The sequence below is a fragment of the Cervus canadensis genome, chromosome 18 (assembly GCF_019320065.1).
Source record: "Cervus canadensis isolate Bull #8, Minnesota chromosome 18, ASM1932006v1, whole genome shotgun sequence".
NCBI classification, from domain to species: domain Eukaryota; kingdom Metazoa; phylum Chordata; class Mammalia; order Artiodactyla; family Cervidae; genus Cervus; species Cervus canadensis.
In genome coordinates this window covers 26,534,522-26,556,644 of record NC_057403.1, presented here as the reverse complement: position 1 = coordinate 26,556,644, position 22,123 = coordinate 26,534,522, and the positions used below count along the sequence as shown (strand labels likewise).

Below are 22,123 nucleotides of genomic sequence, written 5' to 3'. Positions count from 1 at the left end.
GAGTCTTAGCTGTTAGACCACCAGGGAAGTCCCTTCATTACCTATGATAAGTGGAATTATGCACTGGTTGTTGTTCTGTGACTGGTTTATTTCATGTAGCACCAGATCCTCTAGGTTCATCCATGTTGTGTATTGCAGGATTGCCTGCCTTTCTAAGGCTGAAGGATATTCCATTGTATATATAGATCATGCTCCCTCTGTCAGGAATTTTCTTTTCTGCCTTTTACCTGCCAGTCCCAGTCTCCTCCTCCAATGTCCCTTCCTCCAGGAAGCCTTCCTCTACACCCTTGGCTGGGTTGGACACTTCCTTTGGATTCACACATTCCCTTTTGTTTTCCCCATGGCGGCCCTGACCTCTTGGCCTGAGCTTCCTCCCTCGGTCACTCTGGCATCCCCTTGACCATGCTGAGCTATCACTCTCTGGTTACTGTCTGTCCACACAACTCCCCCCACCCCCCACCCCGCCGCCAGCCCCTTCCGTGAGCTTGTGAGGGCAGGGACAGAGCCATCTTGATCACCTCTGTGTTCCCAGCCTTGCCTCCCACAAAACTGGGAGAAAATTCAGTATGTGCATCAGATGCTTAATGCTTAGTTCAGGCCTGATCACATACTTGGTGCTCAATAAATCTGAGAAAGAAAAAAAGTCTTCCCTGGTGGTCCAGTAGCTAAGAGTCCGAGCTCCCAATGCAGGGGGCCTGGGTTCGATCCCTGGTCAAGGAACTAGATCCCACATGCTGCAGTGAAGAGTTTGCATGCTGCAACTAAAGATCCCACATGCCGCAACTAAGACCTTGCACAGCCAAAAAAATAAATATTAAAAAAAAAAAGAAAAAAGGCCTTTTGACCACCCTGCCCTCATGCTTTCCTCCTCGCTTCACCACCTCACAGCACGTCCTAGTCTTCCCTGACTCCTCTCTCTACCCCTGCTTCCCTTCCTCTCTCCCCATCAAGCTGCCCTTCACACTGGCCCCATTCAGCTCTGAAGCTTCACTTTCTTGGGTGTAATGCCCACCTTTCACACCCCTACCCATGAATGTCAGGTCTCCCCTTGCTCAGCTGACCCAAAAGAGCACCTGAGATTTCAGCCTCTCCTTATCACCTTGGCACCCAAACTTCAGGTTTCAGAATGTTGCTAAGTCTGTGTACCTCTGTTCTGCCGTTGATGGCGTTTTTCTATATCCTCTTTGATAAGTTCATTTGGAAAGGAAATTTTAACCTATGATGTATTCTTGCAAAAAAAAATGGATGAAGTAGAGCCACAGAGGTGATGTATAAATCTCAAAAGCGTAATGCTGAGGTGCAAAACAAATCAATTGCCTAGAGCACAAGACACAATTTATGTAAAGTTTGCCCCCAAATCTAAAACTGTTCTATACACAGACATAAAGAACAAATGCATGGACACCAAAGGGGGAAGGGGGTTGGGATGAATTGGCAGATTGGGATTGATTTATATACACTTAGATATGCTACTTGGAGAAGGAAATGGCAACCCACTCCAGTACTCTTGTCTGGAAAATTCCATGGATGAAGGAGCCTGGTAGGCTATATAGTCCATGGGGTCGCAAAGAGTCGGACACGACTGAGCAACTTCACTCACTCATATATACTCCTGTGTATAAAATAACTAATGAGAAACTACTGTATAGCTGACAGAACTCTACTCAGAGATCTGTGGTAACCTAAATGGGAAGGAAATCCAAAAAAGAGGGGCTATATGTATACATATAGCTGATTCACTTTACAGTAGAAACTGACACATTGTAAAGTAACTATACTCCAATAAAAAGAAATAAAGCTATTCTATACATCATTGATGAATACATGCATGTATATTAAAAATATGAAAGCATGCATAGGAGTAGAAACCCCAAACACTAACAAACATTTGAAAAGATGCTCAAAATCCTCGGTCATAAAATGGAGTGAGAATGGAAATAACGGCATGTATCACTTAATACCAAATTACCCTTGTCAAAAACTAGAAAGCTGAGTAATGTCAAGCGTGGATGGTGAAGGAAGGATACAAGGACCCTCAGGAACTGTTGGTTGGAGTGTTAAAGGGGACAGGCATTGTGGAAAGCTAACTGCCTCATACATACCCAGGACACAGAAACTCTGCTCCCTGAGAAAGAGACACAAGCATCTATCTACAGGGTCACACGTGAGGGTGCTTATTGCAGCATTATTTACAGTGGGAATGGTGGAGGTGGTGGAGTTGGAAGTAGCCTGGCTGTCCTCTCTGGGGAGGAGACAGTAAACTATGAGGGATGCACCAGAGGTGTCCCAAGCAACCATCAGAAGCCACGGACTCAATGAACCCAGAGTAACAGTGATGGACCTTAATAAAACTAGTGCTCAGCAAGAAAAATAAGACTAGGATAAGCTATTAACACAATCATGGGGAGATAGAACAGGCATGTGCTGGACACAATGGTACTCATTTTATAAGAACGAACTCAACAACAACAAAAAATACTATATGAACACATTAGAATGTTTGTCAGTAGCAGGTGGGGCACCAAAAGAGACTTGGATATGGAGATTGAGGGAATACATAAAAATTTTTTGAATTTTTGTTATTGGGCAGTTACACGTGTGATCCGTTCGTGTAGCCTGTTCTTGTTTCAGCTGAAGTGGTAGTGGTGGTTTAGTCAGTGAGTCATGTCCAACTCTTTGTGAACCCACGGGCTGTAGCCCACCAGGCTCCTCTGTCCATGGGTTTCTCCAGGCAGGAATACTGGAGTGGGTTGACCTTTCCTCCTCCAAGGGATCTTCCTAACCCAGGGATGGAACCCCCATCTCCTGCAGAGCAGACGGATTCTTTACCATCTGAGCCACTGGTGAAGGCTAGAATGCATTAAATTTAAATCAAGAGATGTCCTGTGGGGGATTATGAACTATAAACTGAGGATGTGGGATTAAAGCAATCCACAACACCTGCGATCTAAAAAGAAAGACAAGGGAAGGGATGTGGAGGAGGAGGAGTCCCACATTTAGTAGTGAAGTTGTCTCTGGGCACGAGGTGATTTCAAATGCCATCTGCGATGTGTGCACCGTAAAACACCACCTGCAGTGAATACAGTAAAATAGACTTGACAAAGCTGGGAGGTGAGGGTGTTGGTGTCAGTTACATGATCTCTAGGTTTTCTTGTATACTGAAATATATAATAAATTTGAGAAAATTTCCTTTCACCACTGACCGGTGGTGAAAACAAAACACATCAGAAAGACTGGTTAGAAGTGGCTCATTTTCTTTTTTTGTTTGTTTGTTTTTTTTAGAAATGGCTCACTTTCATATAACTTTTATGTCGTTTTGTGGCATTTCATTTTCTGTGCATGGAGCACCTAAAATTATCTTGTGTGCCTTCTTTGGAAAACACCACTTTTAACACGTCAAATATGTTTCTTTAGAAAGGATCTACCCTCTTTAATTAATTTGTTTTTGTCTGTGTTGAGTCTTCATTGCTGTGAGTGGGCTTTCTCTAGTTGTGGCGAGCAGGGGCTGCTCTTCACTGTGGTACAGGGGCTTCTCATTGTGGTGGTTCCTCTTGTTGCAGAGCGCAGGATCTAGGCACACAGGCTTCAGTAGTTGCGTCTCACGGGCTCTAGAGCACAGGCTCTAGTAGGCTCTAGAGCAATAACTTAGTTGCCTCAAGGCATGTGGAATCGTCCCAGAACAGGGATTGAACCTGTGTCCCCTGCATTGGCAGGCAGATTCTTTTTCTTTTTGTTTGGAAGGCAGATTCTTAACCACTGGACCACCAAGGAGGTCTGATCTACCCTCTTTAGAAGGCATTGGAATTAAAAAAAAAAAAAAACAGAAAAGTGCACTTATCTTGAGGGTACTGCTTGATGAATTTTCAATCTGAACACATTTGCACAACTGGTATCCAGATTCAGAAAGAGAAGTCCCTTTCCTATCACATCCCAAGGGTAACCCTCCAGTCACATCCCAAGGGTAACCACTCCCTGACTTTTATCACTCTCTTGCTTTTGCCTGTTCTAGAACTTCCTATCTAGAATCATATAGTGGTAGTCTTTCAAGTGTGGCTTTTTTCATTTAGAGTAATGCTTTTGAGATTTATCCCTGTGGTGGCATGTATCCATAACTCAGCCCCTCTTGCTGTTGAATAGTATCTGGTGTATGCATGTACCATCATGGACTTATCCAGCCTCCTGTTAAGGGGCATTTGGGTGGTTTCCAATGTGGAATACATTCAGCATCCAGTAGATGGAAGTGGGGGAATTCCCAGGGACAAATGGCTGGATCATGTGTAGGTGTATGTCATCTTAAGATCTTGGCATTGTGGTTTTTATCATCAGCATTCTGAACATCTGAGTAATTAGCACTTCAAATTTTCTTGCTTTGGAGACTAGCTTATATAATAATAAGAAACAATAGTGAAAATTCAAGCTTGACATCAAAATACACTGGGTTCTTGTTTCAGAAGAAAATAGATCCCTTTTATGACAGGTGACATATTAATGCCCCCACTGACAACAACTTTTTGGTTTTATTAGACTTTTTATGTAACATCCAATTACTTATAGTTATGAACTATTTGAAAATAAAAATATTTCATATTATCAGCATGGCCCTATTATTTTGCAAGTTATTTTAGCTAAAACTTATAAAATGTATTTGACAGGTTATATACATTATTATTTTAATGTTCTCCTTGGTCCTTAATATAGATGTAAGTCAACAGAGAAAAACTATTTTAAATGTGAAGTGGATTGACTAAAAATCACATTATCCATTTTAGCTGGAAAACATCTCTTGTGTCTTATTACCAAGCTAGTACCTTTTTTTTTTTTTTTTTTTTAGCTGCCGCGCTTGTGGGATCTTAGTTCCATGTGCGCGCGTGCTAAGTCGCTTCAGTCCTTTCCGATTTCCGACCCCATGGACTGTAGGCCGCCAGGTTCCTCTGTGCATGGCATGCATTTTCCAGGCAAGAATACTGGAATAGGTTGCCATGACCTCCTGCGGGGGATCTTCCTGACGCAGGAATCGAACCAGCGTCTCTTACATCTCCTGCATTGGCAGGCGGATTCTTTACCACTAGCGACACCGGGAGATCCAAGCTGAACCCCCTGCACTGGAAGCCGTGGATTCTTAAACACCAGACCACCAGGGCAGTCACACCAAGCCAGTATCTTGACAATGGAATTTTAAGTCGCGTTTGTTTGCCCATTTCTCACACACTGGGGGAGCCAAAACCCAGAGAGAAAATCCAGCAAGAGCGCCAGCTCTCGGGGTTGAGAAGTTCCGGAGGACAGAGTCCAGGCCATTTTCTCCTGCGGAATGGGCCTGTGTGCCACTGCAGGGCGCCATCGGAGGGACCGCGGGCCTCTCTGGAACGCGGCTGGGGAGGCGCCTTCGCCCGCGGCACACCTGGCGGGAAGACTTCCTTTGCAGACATCCCAGCCCTCAGATCCCACCGCGGCCCAGGAAAGCGATACGATGGTACCCATTCTGCAGATGGGCAAATGCACACCCCAGGTCGCGCGGCACGGAGTAGGCGGAACTGGGATCAGAACCTAGGTCTTTGATTCCGCAGACTGAAGACATTTCCAACCATGGCTCCTCCTCGCCGTGACCTTGCTTTGTCAGCGCGTGTGTGGTGATGGGGCCGGGGGTGGGGGGTGGGAGGGGCTCCGACGAAGTCCTTTCAGTATGCCTTTCCTTTTTCTTGCACACTCCTTTCCCCGCTTGCTCGTTGAACACTCATCTCAAAATCCCGTCACACACACACATCTTCCAGACTCTCCCTCGGCCCCAGAGGGGAGCATCCCTCCCACTTGCCTCATCTCCTCCCTCCTCCCGGCCTCGTCCAGCGGCCCTGGCGGGCCGGGGTACCTGCCCTGAGACGGTGGAGCCACCAGCCATGGAGGCAGTTCTGGGATTCCGGGCTCGCGTGTGGATTTCATTTGCATCTCTCCCCCTCCCAGGGAGGCTCTAGTCCTGCGGGGAGAAGTCGGGTGGTATACTCGCCCTCCCCACCCTGTCCCCATCCCCACCCCTACAACGGACTGAGAACCAGAGGCCACCGCATGTCACCCTGCCCATGTGGCCAGCATAATCTGGAATTTCAGGTCTATAAATCACTGGCAGGGGGCGGGGTGGAGGAGGGGGTTCATAAAGCTGTTCTCCCATACTGGTCTGCCCCCTGACCTCTGGTCCCCTCCTCCAGACACCCTCCCTCCTTCCAGGAAACTGGCCTAAGGCGGGGCCTGGGCATATTTAGGGAGCCACTGTGGGAGGGGCTGGCCAGAGAGGCTACAGGCAAAGAAGGTGAGGAGGGGGCCCTGGGGGTCTGGATGGGGAGGAGGAGCTGTGGAGGCCAACCCCGAGCTCTGATCAGTGACTGCCCCATCCCAGCCTTGGTTTCTTTTTTGGGGGGCATGTTCCATGGCTTGCAGAATCTTAGATCCCCAACCAGGGATTGAACCCACATCCCCTGTAGTGGGGGCACAGAGTCCTAACCACTGGACTGCCAAGGAAGTCCCTCCTCTTCTGTAAAATGGCCCACTGCCAGGGGTGTGGGCACAATGGATATCAGCCTGGGCCCAGCAGAGAGGTGGGAGCAGAACCCGGCAGCTGGGGTGTGGAATGGGGGCAGTGGGTCCGGTCCAGCAAGGCCCGCCCTCCTCTCCCAGCCTCTACCCGGCCTCATCCCTGCTCATGTGTCCCAGGCAGGACTATGGCTTCTGCAGCAGCAGCAACGACAGAGAAGGGGTCTCCAGTTGTGGTGGGTCTGCTGGTCGTGGGCAACATCATTATTCTGGTAAGACATCACTGGGAGCCCAATGGGTAGGTGAGGAGGAGGGAGTCGTCCTGAGCCTGGGCACGGGGCGGCTGAGAGCCCAGGACCCACTTAATGGCCCATGTTGCCTGGCTTCTCAAGTCCTGATTTGGATCCCAGCTCTGCCTCTCCCCAGCCGTGTAAACTGGAGCAAACAACTTAACTTCTCTGTGCCTGTTTCCCCATCTATAGATTATGCCTTCATTGTGGGCACTGTTGAGTGGATTAATCCTCAGATTAATGGTCCTCAGATCAGAAAAAGTGCTTGACAAGTGCCAACTGTCATCATTAACATGATTATAGACATAAAGCGCCTGCTGGGTGCACAGGAGGCCCATAGTAATGAGTAACAGCACTGTCCTTTAGTTATCTGATACCTGCACATGGATCCAGACAGCCTGGGTTCAAACCTCAGCTTTATCACCTTCTACTCTGGGTCCTGGGGCCAGTGATGTAATCTCTCCAGTCCTCAGTATCTCATCTGTAAGATGGAGATAAAATAGGAATGCTGAGAGGATCAAATGAGTTACTGGATCTGTGCTTAGGCCACAGCCTGGCATACATGTTGCTGTCTGTACAGGCCATCACAACAGTAGTACCGGACAGCTGGTAACAATGATGATTATCACATGGGAAGCAGTTTTGGGGACCAGTGCACACAGTAAATACTCTGTGAACTTTGGTCTGATTGTTAGCAAAGGTACCACTGAGCAGTCTTCCTCTTGCCTGGTTCCCCATCCCAAGAGGTAAACAGATTTTTATTTTCTCCAATATTTCTTGAAGCAGATACAAGCAGATAGGAAACTAGTTACCTATTTTCTCCCTTTTCTTGCTCATTCTGCATCCTGCCCTGTGCCTCCCCCATCCTCCTGCTCCCGTTGTGTGTAGGCCCCTCCACATCAGGCCTCAGCCAGCCTCCCCGCCCCTTCCCATCACTGCAGAGCCCTCCGTTGTGTGACACCCTGGCCCCTTTATTCCCTACAGTGCTGCAGGGAATAACCTGGTGGGTGTGTGATTTCCCTGCATGGGCAGGTATATCCAGAGGATCGATTCCTGTGAGTGGAACGGCTGGACCGAAGGGTCGATGCCTTTGTCATTTGTTCTGGCCACAGCCAGGCTCCTCTCCTCAGGGAATAGCAACTCTCTCCAGGAGACCCAGCATCTCCTTGGGGCCAGTCCTGAGCGCCAGGCTTTGCATGTAGTGTCTCCTCGTATCCTTGAAGTCTTTAGCAGCTGGGGTGGAGGTGGGGTTCAGGGGTCTGGCTGGGTCCTCCCTTCCCTCTCGGTCCTCTGCCCAGCTTCATCCCTGCTCGTGGAAGGGGACGTCTTTGTCACTCTTACTGCTTTACCAAGAGGGCAGTAGAGGCTCCGAGTGGGGAAGGCGCCTGCTCACAGAGACTCATGCAGGTGAGCCAACCGCCCCTGCCCAGCCCCTGCTGACCGGCTGTTCTGTCCAGCTGTCAGGCCTGGCCCTGTTTGCTGAAACAGTATGGGTGACCGCCGACCAGTACCGCGTGTACCCGCTGATGGGTGTCTCGGGCAAGGATGACGTCTTCGCCGGCGCCTGGATCGCCATCTTCTGCGGCTTCTCCTTCTTCGTGGTGGCCAGCTTTGGTGTGGGCGCAGCGCTCTGCCGCCGCCGCTCCATGATCCTTACGGTGAGGCCCCGGGAAGAAGGGATGGGCATGGTTGGCCACAGAGGTCATCCTCACAGAGCCATAATACCGACCGCACAGAAGCCCTAGTGTGCCCTCCCCGTGGCACCGCACTGGGGTCTCCTGGCAATCACGTCATCTCATCTGTCCATGAGCGAATAACCTAGGCTCAGCTGTTACTCTCATTTTACTGGGAAAACTAGAGCCCAGGGGAGGCAAGGAAAAAGGCACTTCACAGGAAGATGGCTCTTGAGTAGCAGGAGTGGGACTTGAATCTCAGCTAGTTGGTCTCCAGGGTCTGCGCTTGTGAGCTCTGTTGAGAACAATGACAATAAGAATAGCACAGTAAAAAAAAAAAAAAAAAGAATAGCACAGTGACCATTTAATGAGTGCTCACTAGTCTCCATGTTTTACACAGATTCATAGTTCATTTGTGCCTCACCACCCATCATGAGGTACCATAATCATCTCCATCTTCATCCTCATGAGCCCATTTGACAGAGTTGCTACTGAGGCTCAGAGAAGTGACTCCACTTCTCTAGGGTGGCACAGCAACTGAGTGGCAGAGCCAGGATTTAAGCCTGAGCCCATCAGCGCTAGAGCCTAGGCTCTTAGTCTCTGCCCACAGCAATAACCCACACTCCCCCAAGTACCTCTCATGTGCCTGACATGAGGCTAAGCAGTTTAGACAGTGAACGCCTTCAAGCCAACCAGCGGCCCTCTGAAGTGAGTGCTTCTCTACCCATTTACCAGATGAAGAAACTGAGGTTCAAAGAGGCCCACAGACCAGATGATAGGGAAAGCAGGAATTCCAATCCCGGCCCCACTGACCCAGAGCCAACACGGGGCTTCCTCTCCATCTGAGGGCTTTTTGGATTCCCAGGAGCAGCTATTTACCTAATCCACAAATGTGTATTGAGCAAGAACCACGTGGCAAGCCCTGTGCTAGGTGCTGGGTTATTTAGTGAGCAAACCATAAAAGCCCTGGCTATGGGGCAGGATACTGTGCTGGGGGAGACAGTGACCAGGGAAGGAAGAGCTGGAGCTGCGGAAGGGAGAGTGGAGAACTTGCAGGTCAACTGAAGCAGAGGCGGGGTTGGGCGGGTGGGGCGCGGTGAAGGGGGCTGTGAACCACGTGTGTGTTGGCTGGAGCCAATTGTGCGGAGGTAGTGAGAAGAACTGAAGATGGCCAGGGGAGTAGAACCCTGGGGGATGGGCATGGCGATTCGGGGAGAGAGGGGAGGTGGGCCGGGCAGGTGGACCCGCAGGCCTTGGTAAGGACTTTGGCTTCACTATGTATAAGATGGAGTCATGGAAAACACTCTTTTCCATGCCCTTCCTCTTTTTCTTCTTTCTTTCCTGCATTTAGTTCTCCGCCACAACAATTTTCCAGTCCTAAAAGTCCACCCAACTAGTAAAAGAAAAAAGTCTGTGTCTGTCTCCCCTGTGAGTTTGTCATTAATTGAGACACAGAATTTTTCTTTAATTATTATGAGAAATTTCAAACAGACTAGAGTGAATGGCGCCATGAACCTTGTGGACCTATCACCTGGTTTCAAGAATATTACCCACACGTCATCCCCCCTACCCCACCCTCTGCCTGCCCACATTTTTCTTTCCTGGGGTATTTTGAAGCGCATTCCAGACACCAAGTCACTTCCCTGTATAAATACTTGAGTGCACATTTCTCTGAGCGATAAGGACACGGTTTTAAAGCCCCACCCTCTGCTGCTTTAAAGGGTAAGGGGAGGGGACAGCTGAGGGTCAGAGAAATAATTTTCATTAAACACCAAAGAGTTTGTTTTTTGTTGGAGGGTTTTTTTTTTTTGCACAACCACTATACCGTGGGCACATTCTGTAAATTTACCCCACTTCCTTCCTATCTGTCTTCCAATACCCAGTTTGTGTTCAGATGTCCCTGGTTGTCTCAGGAATGTCTTTATTTTTTTCTTCTCTATAGTAGACATTCATTTGACTGCATCCAAGCTAATAGTTAACTTCAGGGAACACCATACATATTTTAAAATTTCATTTCCTCCTAACATTTTATTATAAATAATTTTCAAACATACGGAAAGGGTGAAAGATTTGCACAGACAGCACCTATGTATCCATCATGTAGATGTTTCCATTCACATTGTGCATGCTTAGTCACTCAGTCATGTCGGACTCTTTGGGACCCCTATGGACTGTAGTCCCCCAGGCTCCTCTGTCCATGGCGAGAATACTGGAGTGGGTTGCCATGGCCTTCTCCAGGGGATCTTCTCAACCCAGGGATCAAACCCAGGTCTCCCGCATTGCAAGCATTTTCTTTACCGTCTGAGCCACCAGGAAAGACCTCCATTCACATTGTCCTATACTTTTTTAAACAATTGCATTTCTGGGAATTCCTGGCAGTCCAGTGGTTAGGAAGTGGTGCTTTCACTGCTGGCCCCTGGTTCGATCCCTGGTCAGGAAACTAACATCCTGCAAGCTGCCGGACTCAGTAAAAAAAAAACAAAACATTGCATTTCTATCTATGGACCCATCCTTTGAGGGGTGTGACCTCACAGGCTTTGCCCTGAAGGCACTAGTCGTCCGTCCCTCCCTCTGTCTCCCCGCAGTACCTGGTACTCATGCTCATCATCTACATATTTGAGTGCGCGTCCTGCATCACGTCCTACACCCACCGAGACTATGTGAGTCCCGCGGAGGCCAGGGGAGGGACGTGACTTCCGGTGGGGGGGTTGGTGGGTCTCCGGCGGAAGTGGAGGCCGGGTCTCTCTCCCCACAGCCCGGCTGGACCCTGTTCTTCCCGGCCCTCTGCAGATGGTGTCCAACCCGTCCCTGATCACCAAGCAGATGCTGACCTTCTACAGTGCGAACTCGGACCAGGGCCGGGAACTGACCCGCCTCTGGGATCGCATCATGATTGAGGTGGGCGAGGGTCTACAGTGCTGGGGGCTTGGGCGGGTGGAAATCTGGGGCTCTGACCACGGAGGTAGTTAGGGCTCCCCTGATGGAGGTAGTTAGGGCTCCCCTGATGCCCACTGGTAGATGATATCTACTCACGTGGTTCTTACGAGGAAGGGACTGTTGTCTTTGCCATTTTCCAGATGAAACCCCCCCCCCCAAAAGAGAGAACAGCACTTGCCCTTACGGTTGGTAAGGGACAGAGTTGGGGTTCAAACCTGGCAGCCTAGATCCAGAGCCCTGCTCTGAACCATCGCCCATACCGTCTTAATAATAACAATAGTCATAATAATAACAGCAAAGATCAACCAGCACTACCTTTTGTTTAGCACTGTTCAAAGCACTTTCAAGCTTTTTTAACCCTCACAGCCAGCCCATAAGGGAGATCAGCTCTTAACGATGAGGAAAGGGAGGCTGGAGGTTGAGGGCTTACACAAGGTCACATGGCTGGTCGGTCACAGAACCAGAAGGACTCAGACCCAGGCTGCCAGGTTCTAAAAAACATGTTAATTAAACTCAGTGTGATACAGGAGCACAAAGGGAGAATGTTGAGGACCCCACGGAAACTGAGGTCCCCGTTTGCTTCAAGCTAGCCAGGACTGGAGCCCACGTTTGAAGGAGCCTATGTTTTCATCATTTGGGAGCCACAAATTAAACACCCATGAGAGCCAGGAGAAGCCAGAAATCGGCCCTTTGGTGTCATTTACCAGTTTTTGTTGACGGCTAATTTAAAAAAAAAATTTTTTTTCCAATGAATTTTTTTTTCAAAAAATTTAAAAAATAAACCATGAGCGTGGGTTTGATCCAAATCCCCCATCAGCCTCGGAGTGCTGGGACAAGTATTGCCTGCTCCTTGCTCACACACAGACACTGGAGTGCAGGCCCACCTCGGCCTTCCTCGCCATGTGACTGCAGGGGAGCGTCTGTCCTCTCTGAGTTGGAGCCCGCCTGACCCCAGCCTCTCCCTCCAGCAAGAGTGCTGTGGCACGTCAGGCCCCATGGACTGGGTGAACTTCACATCTGCCTTCCGGGCCACCACCCCAGAGGTGGTGTTCCCCTGGCCCCCACTGTGCTGTCGACGGACTGGCAACTTCATCCCAGTCAGTGAAGAAGGCTGCCGCCTGGGCCACCTGGACTACCTGTTCACCAAGGTGTGCCTGCTCCTGCTGTGTCTGTCGGTCTGTCTGGCCCTCTCTGGCTCTTCTGTCTCTTTCTCCCTCCCGTTGCCTGTCTGTCATCTCCTCCCCAACCCCCATCTGACTTTCTCAACCCTCCATCTGTCCACCCCCCCACCTCCCCCTGCCCCGCCACCTCCCCGTGCAAATCAGCGGGGTTCATACCGCAGGTTTGGTCTGATCCAGACCTGGCGGCCCCTGCAACTTTTCTCAGGTTGTCTGGGGATCAGAGCAACAAGAACAATACCGGCAGCACACCACCAATAACCACTAACATTTCTTTTTTTTTTTCCTTTTTATTTTATTTTATTTATTTATTTTATTTTATCTTATTTATTTTTTTGTATGTGTGTGGTTTTTGCCATACATACTAACATTTCTTGAGCCTTTACTTTGTACCAGGCATCCTTCTAGGTGCTTTACATTCTGCCTTTTTACTTATTTAATTCTCACAGCAACCTAATGAGGTAAGGTTGTAATGTTTTCATTTTACAGATGATGAACCTTGCTAGTGAGGGATGAAGCTGGGATGTGATTTCAGGCAGTGAGGCCCCAACCAGGTGCTTTAACTCCTGCAAGGGGAGTGCAGAGGCAGAGAGAGAAGCCAGAGGAAGGGAACCAGTCCCAGTGGGCTAGGGGGGCCCTTCAGCGGCATGTCTTAGATCAAGTGTCGTGGAGAGAGGAGCCTGATGCAAACCATCACCCCTCTAGAGTCAGATAGCCGTTCCTTGAGTCTTGGCTCTGTGTAGAGCACTTACATGCCTCATCTCACAGAATCATCACAGCTGCTTTTTGGAGGGTAGTGCTGTCAATATTGCTATTTCCCGGATGGGAAAACTGAGGCTCAGAGGGTCAGAATCATAGCTAGGCCCCATAGCCAACAAACGACAGAGCTGGCTTCTCAGCTCTGTCCTGCTGACTCCAGGGCACACACCCTGAACTTTTGTCCTTGGCCACTTCCAAGTCGGATCGAGCAGGGGTCTCCATGAAGGCAAGTGGTGAGGCTGGCCCTGCTCAGCCTCACCTCTAAACGAGAAGCTATTAGAACTGGTCTGATCCTAAAGGTATATTTCAAACCTTTGGAACTTGGGGGCAGCATGGAAAGCCGGCTCCAGACAGGATCGCCCTCAGACTGCACCATCTGAGGCAGCATCTGCTTGTGCAGTCTGGGTTATCGTCACAGCCCTGATTCCCCAAAATCACGCTGGGAGGAAGATACTGCTGTGATCCCCAGGGTGAGAAACCCTCACCCTCGGTGATCCCACAGGTAAGAAAAGCAAGACCGGAAGCAGGAAGTGACTCTCCCAAGGCTGCCCAGTGACTCTTGCTTTCAGCAGCCAGCCTCCCTGGGCATTATCTCACACTCCCACTTTCCCCTTGCCCAGGGCTGCTTTGAACATATTGGCCACGCCATCGACAGCTACACGTGGGGCATCGCATGGTTTGGGTTTGCCATCCTGATGTGGACGGTGAGAGGCGGAGCCTTTGAGCTGGGTGGGATGGGGGTGTGAGGCTGGAGTGCCCCTCACCTGACGCCTCCTCTTCAGCTCCCCGTGATGCTGATAGCCATGTATTTCTACACCACGTTGTGAGAATGAGAAGTGAAGCCACGTGCACACCGGCTTCCTCCTCCTCCTGCTCTGGCTTCCTCCGGCTGATGTGGCTGACTCACCTCTCCCTGTCCCACTCCCTGACCCAGCCCTCCCTCCACTCCAAAGATGTTTTACCAGCTTTCTGAGCCCTGCTGAAAGTTGGGGTGCCCTAAAACCCCTAGACATCCTCCTACTAAGGACTAAGCTTCCAGCAAATTCTTTAAGGGGTGTGTAGCATGTGTGTACAGACCCTTAATCCTTAACCTGCTTTCACTAGACTGATTCCTGGCCCATCTTTCAGGGTCAACTTCAAGTCCTGTCCTTGGGGGGTCCTTTCCTGATCTCACCACCCCATTCAGAGATGCCTTTCCTATAGTTCCTGGAGCTCCTCCTCCATGGTGGATGCCATCATCATCACTGAACAGTTTGTGATTGCCTGTTTAAATTCTGGTAGAACTGGGACTGCCATGAGGAGAGAGACAAGTTCTGTTATGGTCACTTTAATATCCCCCACATTGCCCGGCATGGGGTTGAACATGGCTATTCAATAAATACTACTTGAATGAGTTTGTTTGTTTTCTTCTAAGGCCAAGGTAAATGAATAAGAACTATTCCAGTGGAAGTAGCAGAAACCCACCCAGCACTGACTGAAACATAAAATGGAATGTACAGGCTCCTGTAACCAAGTCGGTAGTTCTGGCTTCAGGCATGTCTGGATCCAGGGGCTCAATCTAGGTTTCCAGGAAATCTGCTTCATTCTCTGGCAGGCTTTCTCTGGTAACACCAGACTTACATCCTTATAGCTAAGCAACACAGCAGTGAGAAAAGGCCTCTTTCCCAAAAGCTTTCACCAAGGTCAGGGATTAAATCTCACTGCCTTGGTTTAGGTTTTAGCCCCACTCTTCAGTCTGGGAAGGGAGAGCAATGTGGATTAACATTCTTGCTAAGGATGCATCCAGGGGTGGTGTTAGGAAGGGGACTGGTTATCAAAAGAAAATCAGAGTGCAGGGCTGCTGGGCCAGTGCAGGTGACAGACATCCTCCTTTATTGTCGTTATCTAGTCACCAAGTCCTGTCCAACTCTTTGCGACCCCATGGACTGTAGGCTCCTCTGTCCGTGGAATTTCCCAGGCAGGAATACTGGAGTGAGTGCCATTTCCTTCTCCAGGGGATCCTCCCTAACACAGAGATTGAACCTGTGTCTCCTGCATTGGCAGGAGTATTCTTTACCATTGAGCCACCTGGGAAGCCCCAGACATCCTCCTACTAGGGACTAAAGCTTCCAGTAAGTTCTCTATGGGTGCGTGAGAGCAAACAGTTTAAGAATCTCATCATTGTTCTTTTGTTCTCTCTGAAGCAGGCCCAGACTCTGGCCATTTGACAGTGGTTAGGCCGTATGAGGAGAACTCTTCCTTAACCATTAAGTGAGGTTTGTCAGGGTCCTCATTTCCTCCACTGGTCTGCAAATGGCCTGCAAATGCTGCAATCACACGTCAGCTTTTGAAAACATACTTTAATGGTCAAATCTATTACAGTGAAAAATTGGAAAACAACAGAACATCCATCAGCAGAGGGTGGGTTGAACAACTCATGTTATATCCTTGGACTGGGATTCTCCGTGGCTTTCATAAAGAAGGTAAATCTATGTGAGCTGATATAAAAAGATGTCATAATGGTATAAATAATTGAAAAACATATAAAGGTGTTCATATAGTAACCTAAATGAACATCAGTCATGGACTTGTTAAATTAGCTATGTTAGGTCTGTACCCTAGAATACCGCAAACGATAGTAAAGAATAATGTTTTAACATGAAAAAAATCTCCAAGGAATGCAAGTAGAAATACTGGCAAAGCGCATACAGTGATTTTATTCCTGTAGATCTCTATGCAGGGTAGGTCTTTTCTTTTTAAAGAAATAGATCAAGGTTTTAAAATAATGTTTAAAGGAATATGGGAAATACTTTTTAGAAAGCAAAAATAATTTATAATGCTTCCATTTAAAAGATTATAAAAATTTACAAATGGGAAATGTCCCATGTTCCATTCCCCAGTAAACATCCCCCCTAGATCTTCTCCAACCCTGTAGGTAATGCTATTAATACATGACAAATGTCCTTTTTGGCTTTTCAAAAGTTTTTATCAATGTATTGATATATGCCTATATAAGCATATATATACACGTGTTTGATAGAATCATGCCTTGGATTAGATTCCTTAGTGGTCCAGTGGTCAAGAATCTGCCTTTAATGCAGGGGATGTGGGTTCAATCCCTGGTCAGTGAATGAGGATCCCACATGCCACAGAGCAACTAAGCCCATACCACAGTTAGAGAGAAGCCTGCACATCACTATGAAAGATACCGCATGCTGCAGATAAGACCTGATGCCACCAAGAACAAATAAGTAAATATAAAAAATAGAAACATGCTCAAAATATGTGTTGCAACTTGTTTCCTTCACTTAAGTATATATTTTGGTCATCTTTTCATGTCAGCATATGTGAATTCACTTCTTTTTTTGAAACTGTGGCTGTGTTTTCCAGAATACAGATATGTCACAGATCATCATACTCTGCTGTAAGTAAACAAGGCAAGGAGCAAAACCACATGCATAAGTGATTTCTTATTTATAAAAATGATATATACATATTTCTCATAAAGATTTTTTTGAGAAACAGTTGGGATGGAGGGCCAAGAGGAGGAGGAATTTCCACACCAAATATATCTTTATGATGTTTGGGGGAAAATGCTTTGTAAAGATAATTTGTTACTTTTCAAAAACAAAATCTAATAAAGGGATTTCTTAAATACTCAGCAATGTACAACTTTGCTTTTCGAGACAGAATTTTTTTAAATACCATGTAGATGTAGATGTTATATGTACTATATTTTAACACATAAGCATACCTCCAGATTAACTGGCTTAACAGGCTTTTCTGCAGGCCCAGGAATAAAACTTCTCCATCCTTGAGCACATATTTGACCATGTTGTAAACATGTCAAGGAAAAGAGGGTATTTTATCACAATCTACTTTCAAAATCAGATGTGTTCTCAGGTGGAAGTTCACAGTGACCTAGTCAGTGACTCAGATTTTCTGAGAAAGGAAAAGAGGCAGTACTGAGTTCTCACCCTCCACCACCACACTCTGAGCCTCCATGTTGTCATTTAATCGCTAAGTCGTGTCTGACTCTTTGCAACCCCATGGACTAGCCCACCAGGCTCCTCTGTCTGTGGGATTTCCCAGGTAAAAATACTGGAATGGGTTGCCATTTCCTTCTCCAGGGGCTCTCCCCTGATCCAGAGGTCAAAGCTGGGTCTCCTGCATTGAAGGCAGATCCTTTACTACTGAAGCACCAGGGAAGCCCCGAGCCTCCATGCACCCACCTCTCTAAAATGGGGTTCTGGGGACTTCCCTGGTGGTCCAGTGGTTGGGACTCCGCACTTCCACTTGGGGGCGTGGGTTTGATTCCTGGTCCGGGAACTAAGATCATGCATGTGGCAGGGTGTGGCCAAAAAAAAGTACAAAGAAAAATGGGGTTCCTGCAGCCCTTATCTCATAGCATAGGGTTCATTATATTCTAAGAGCTCAGGAATCCATAGACTTCTTTATTATGGATCAGGAATTTTCTCAATCCTGTATAATCAGAATCAAATACAGAAATAAACTGCTGGGTAAGGCTGATAAAAATACAAATGTGAAAAAAAAAAATACAAATGTGTGTGTTTGCCTTAAAACTGTAAAACACAGTTGTAAAACACAATTGCCTTAAAACTGTAAAACACTGTAAAAAAAAGACCTTTGTAAAATCCTAAAGTTTAACCTTGGTTATCAAGGAAGAGGAGACACTCGAAGGGGATTTTTATTTCATTTGTTGGGCATTTTGGTATTTTCCAAAAATTTGTATGAAAACTCTTTGCTTTTGTCCTCCACAAAATATTAAGAGAGTTCCTTTCTACTTGCTAGATGGGATGCTGTCTAAATCATGATCCGTTTAGTTAAGCCCATTAGATCTTCAGACGTATTCAGTTGAATTTTCTTAACACTCCTACTCAGTGTTAGCGCCAATCACACAACCACAGCTTCCAGAAGACAAGCCCTCCTGCTGGACATCAATCTCACATTGGCCACTGCAATATAACAGTGACACTTAAATTTGCCTGCTTAAATGGGGTGTGAACCAATTTCTGATAGGCAGTTCATGAAGTAGAAGCAATGCGGTGTGTGGCGGGGGTGGGGGGGGGTCCCCTCTATAGGCCTTTCTGTTTCCAGTAAGATCCAAATAAGTGACTGGCAAAGGAAACTTAAAGGAAGCTCACCCCTGGGCAGTCTCAGGGAGACCAGAGCTGGGAAAACCAGACACCAGCCCCTTCCTGCCCCTAACCCTCACTGCAGACAGCTGCAAACAAGCTGTTCTTGTTTTTTTTCATTTCTGGTAGTAACCTGTATAAATAAAATAGATGAATGATAGATGGCGGGATGGCTGAATAGATAGTGATTGATAGATAGTTTTTAAAGAAAAAAATAGAAATATTAATAAAAACTTCACCGTTGGACATGAGATGTGTATTATGAAAAGAATTATTTTGCTAAACATTTTCAAACTTTATCTGAGCAGTTAAGACAAGGTCAGGCTTTGTCAGATGCTGGGGTTTGGAGTTAGGCTGGCCTCTGGGCCGTGGGTAGGTGGACCTCCACCTCTGTCCCACATCGGCCACTCCTTTTTCTGGCTTCATCAGGTCACATTTCTGCTCAGCTGGAATAGCAGCAGTGTAACCTGGTCAAGGGAGGCCTCATCTGGCAGGACGGGTTTGTCTGCCCCGGCCCTATCACTCAGAGGCCCACTCCCGAGGGTGAGAGAGGAGCAAATGGATGAGGCTCCCAGGACCACCCAAGACAGAGGCAGCCATCTATCTGATGGCTGTTCCTACTGCACCTCTGCAGGACCACATCTGTCTAGAGCCGAATCCAGCCTCTAACCCGCTATGGCCCCCCAGTGCCCTCAGCACAGAGTCCAGGTCCTCGGCCTGGCACGGAGGGGCCCTTGTGGCTTGTCTCCTTGCTTCCTCCCCAAGATCATCTCTCCCTTCCATCTCATGGAGCCAACCTCTCTTTCACCATGGAGATCACAGAATGGAAAGGATAAACTAATGTTATGTAGCACTCAAGCTTACATTCCTTCCATGAGAACAAGTTGACTTATTCACTACAATGTAAAACTCACATTCCTTTGACCCACCTGATTCCACCTCTGGGAATCTATCTTGCATATACACTCCCAAGGGTGTTCAAAAATCCACATACGAGGGTAACAAAAGCAGTAACTGAAGAGAACTAGTGATACAATTCATTTTTTTTATACCATAGAATAGTATGCAACTAAGTTTAAAGGGAGCTCCATTTATTTTTGCTACATTAAATCATCTCCAAGATAGATTGTTGACTGAGAAAAATGTAAAGTGGAAAGCTGAATTAATGGTAAATGAAATGTGGTATCCTAGATTGCATTGTATTTAGCATTAATTCAGTTTTGCAATTTAAATTTTTTTTTCTATGAACAGTCTATAAGGAGGGCATTGAAACCCACTGCAGGATTCTTGCCTGGAGAATCCCATAGGCCCAGGAACCTGGCGGGCTACAGTCCATGGAGTTGCAAAGAGTCAGACATGACTGAAGCGACTTAGCATGCATCCTAGATTGAATCCCAAAAAGACATTAGTGAAAAAACTAGGACAGTCCAAATAAAGTCTGGAGTTTAGTTAATGGTCTTTTTTTTTTTTTTTCTAGTCACTCAGTCCCATACTAGTGTTAATTTCTTGGATTTGAAAAACATCATGGCTATGCTGCTGAATTCTAAAATGTATCCTTTGGCAGAAGGTTAGGTCTTATCAGTAGAGGGCGCTGGAGGGACACGGCAGAAGTTAGAAGCTTCTCTCCAGATTCCAGTGGGTCCTTCTTGTGGCTCCGGAGCTGTGACCAACCAGCAGGTCCTGTGGCTCTCCACGTCCTCCTGAGCCACCTTCCTGAACCAGCTAGGAATGCACCACTTAACCCAAGTAAGAAACCTACTGAAAACATGCAATAGAATCAGGATTTCTCATTTTTTTTTCCAGATAGTCTGCAAACAGAAGTAGAAAGATGCAGAATAGAGAAAATGGTCATTTTGAAGAACCACTTCCAGTCCTGCTGGAAAAAATGATCAAAAGATCCTGGCATTTGATCCCTGGCATTAAAATTCATCTCATGAAAACATATTCAGAAAATTGATTAGACAAGTCCAGAAACTGAAGGGATTTTTTCAACTTTCAAGATCTGTACCCAGGGCCAAGGCAAGTGATATTTGTTGCCTAGAAACCACTCTGATTCAGGGTATATAAGTTAATTTTTGTTAACTTACACCAAAACACAGTGGCTTAAAATAATGATTTTTTTTTAGCACCTGATTCTGTGGGACCATTTGGGCTGAGCTCAACCCTGAATATTCGTTGAAAGGATTGATGCTGAAGCTGAACTGAAGCTCCAATACTTCATCCCCCTTATGCAAATAGTTAACTCATTGGATAAGACTCTGATGCTGGGAAAGATTGAGGGCAGGAGGAGAAGGGTGAGATGGTTGGATGGCATCATCCATTCAACAGACATGAGTTTGAGCAAACTCTGGGAGATAGTGAAGGACAGAGAAGCCTGGTGTGCTGCAGTCCATGGGGTTGCAAAGAGTCAGACATGACTTAGCGACTGAATAACAACAATAGTCAGCCAGGCAGTTCTTCCATTTTTCTCACCTGGGCTTACCCATGCAACTTGTCAGCTAATGGGGTGGCTGGGGGCTGACTGGTCTAGGGTGGCCTCCCTCACATGTATGGCAGGCTAGACATTGGTATAAGTGGCTGGGATGAGGGCTCTGACTGGGCCATGTGTCTAAAGAAGGCCGGCCCAAGCTTATTCACATGGCAGCATTTGCAGGTTTCCCAAGAGCAGAAAGAGAAGTCCCAAAATGTGTACTCAGTTTACAAGTCTCTGCTTTTGCCAAATGTGTTATTGTCCCATTGGTCAAAACAAGTCAATGGCTAAGGCCAGATTTAGTGTGGGAGGTGTGCAGAAGGGAGGGGAGTCATGGAGGCTCTTTTAACAATGTACCAAGATGAAAAAAAACTTGCCAGCAGTCCCCAGCAGAAGTAGTCAAGCGCCTTTAGTTGAGAGTGTTTCACAGCTGTGTTCTCCTCAAACAGCTAACAGTTCCCAGACAGAAGCAAGATGGGAAATAGTTAATGCCAACAGTAGTCTATGCCTTGGGCCATTCTTCCAGTAACCAAAGAGTTGTTCTATAAATAAGTGACTTTTTCTGAATTTCAGCTATCACAGAAGATTAAGGAGACAACTTTTTGCCTGAATTCATTTCAAAACCCAAGCAGGAGATCTATTAAAGACATCAAGTTTCCCTTATATACTTCTCAGATTGCCTCCTCAGATGCCATGGGCACTGGATTGGAAAGAAAATATAAAAGGTAAAAAGTTAAGAAAGTGATCTTTCTGGAGTTCTACTTCAGTACTATTGGACACATAATTAAAAGAAGGTCCCTAGTAGTCAGATTCCTCTTGTGGTACCTAAGGTCAAATTGTCAAGGATGTCTTGTCTCATTGCTCTCTTTCAAAATCCTGCTGGAAGTCCTAGCTAATGCAACAAGACAAGAAAAGTAAATAACATGTACGGAGATTGAAAAAGAAGAAATAAAAATGTCTTACATAGATGACATTATCTATGTAAAAAATATAAAAGAATGGACCAAAAACTAACCATGGAACTAATAAACAATTATAGCAAAGTTTTATTATACAAAAGATCTACTTGCTAGTCCAAGCATTACATCTACTGATCACATCCCTGCCTGATGTCAACTGATATACCACCAGGACTTACAGAGGACTGGTCTAGAAATAACAG

At 46.9% G+C, this 22,123-nt stretch overlaps 1 protein-coding gene across 1 annotated transcript; it reads left to right on the top strand.

The window, feature by feature from the left end:
• Window positions 1–6,190: 6,190 nt before the first annotated feature.
• UPK1A (uroplakin 1A) lies at window positions 6,191–14,750 on the top strand. Its single transcript, XM_043437490.1, has 8 exons — window positions 6,191–6,298; window positions 6,700–6,791; window positions 8,267–8,467; window positions 11,068–11,142; window positions 11,273–11,380; window positions 12,388–12,567; window positions 13,977–14,060; window positions 14,139–14,750. Exons 2-8 carry the CDS (start codon window positions 6,708–6,710, stop codon window positions 14,181–14,183), a joined length of 777 nt encoding a protein of 258 aa, XP_043293425.1. The 5' UTR covers window positions 6,191–6,298; window positions 6,700–6,707; the 3' UTR covers window positions 14,184–14,750.
• The last annotated feature ends 7,373 nt before the right edge of the window (window positions 14,751–22,123 follow it).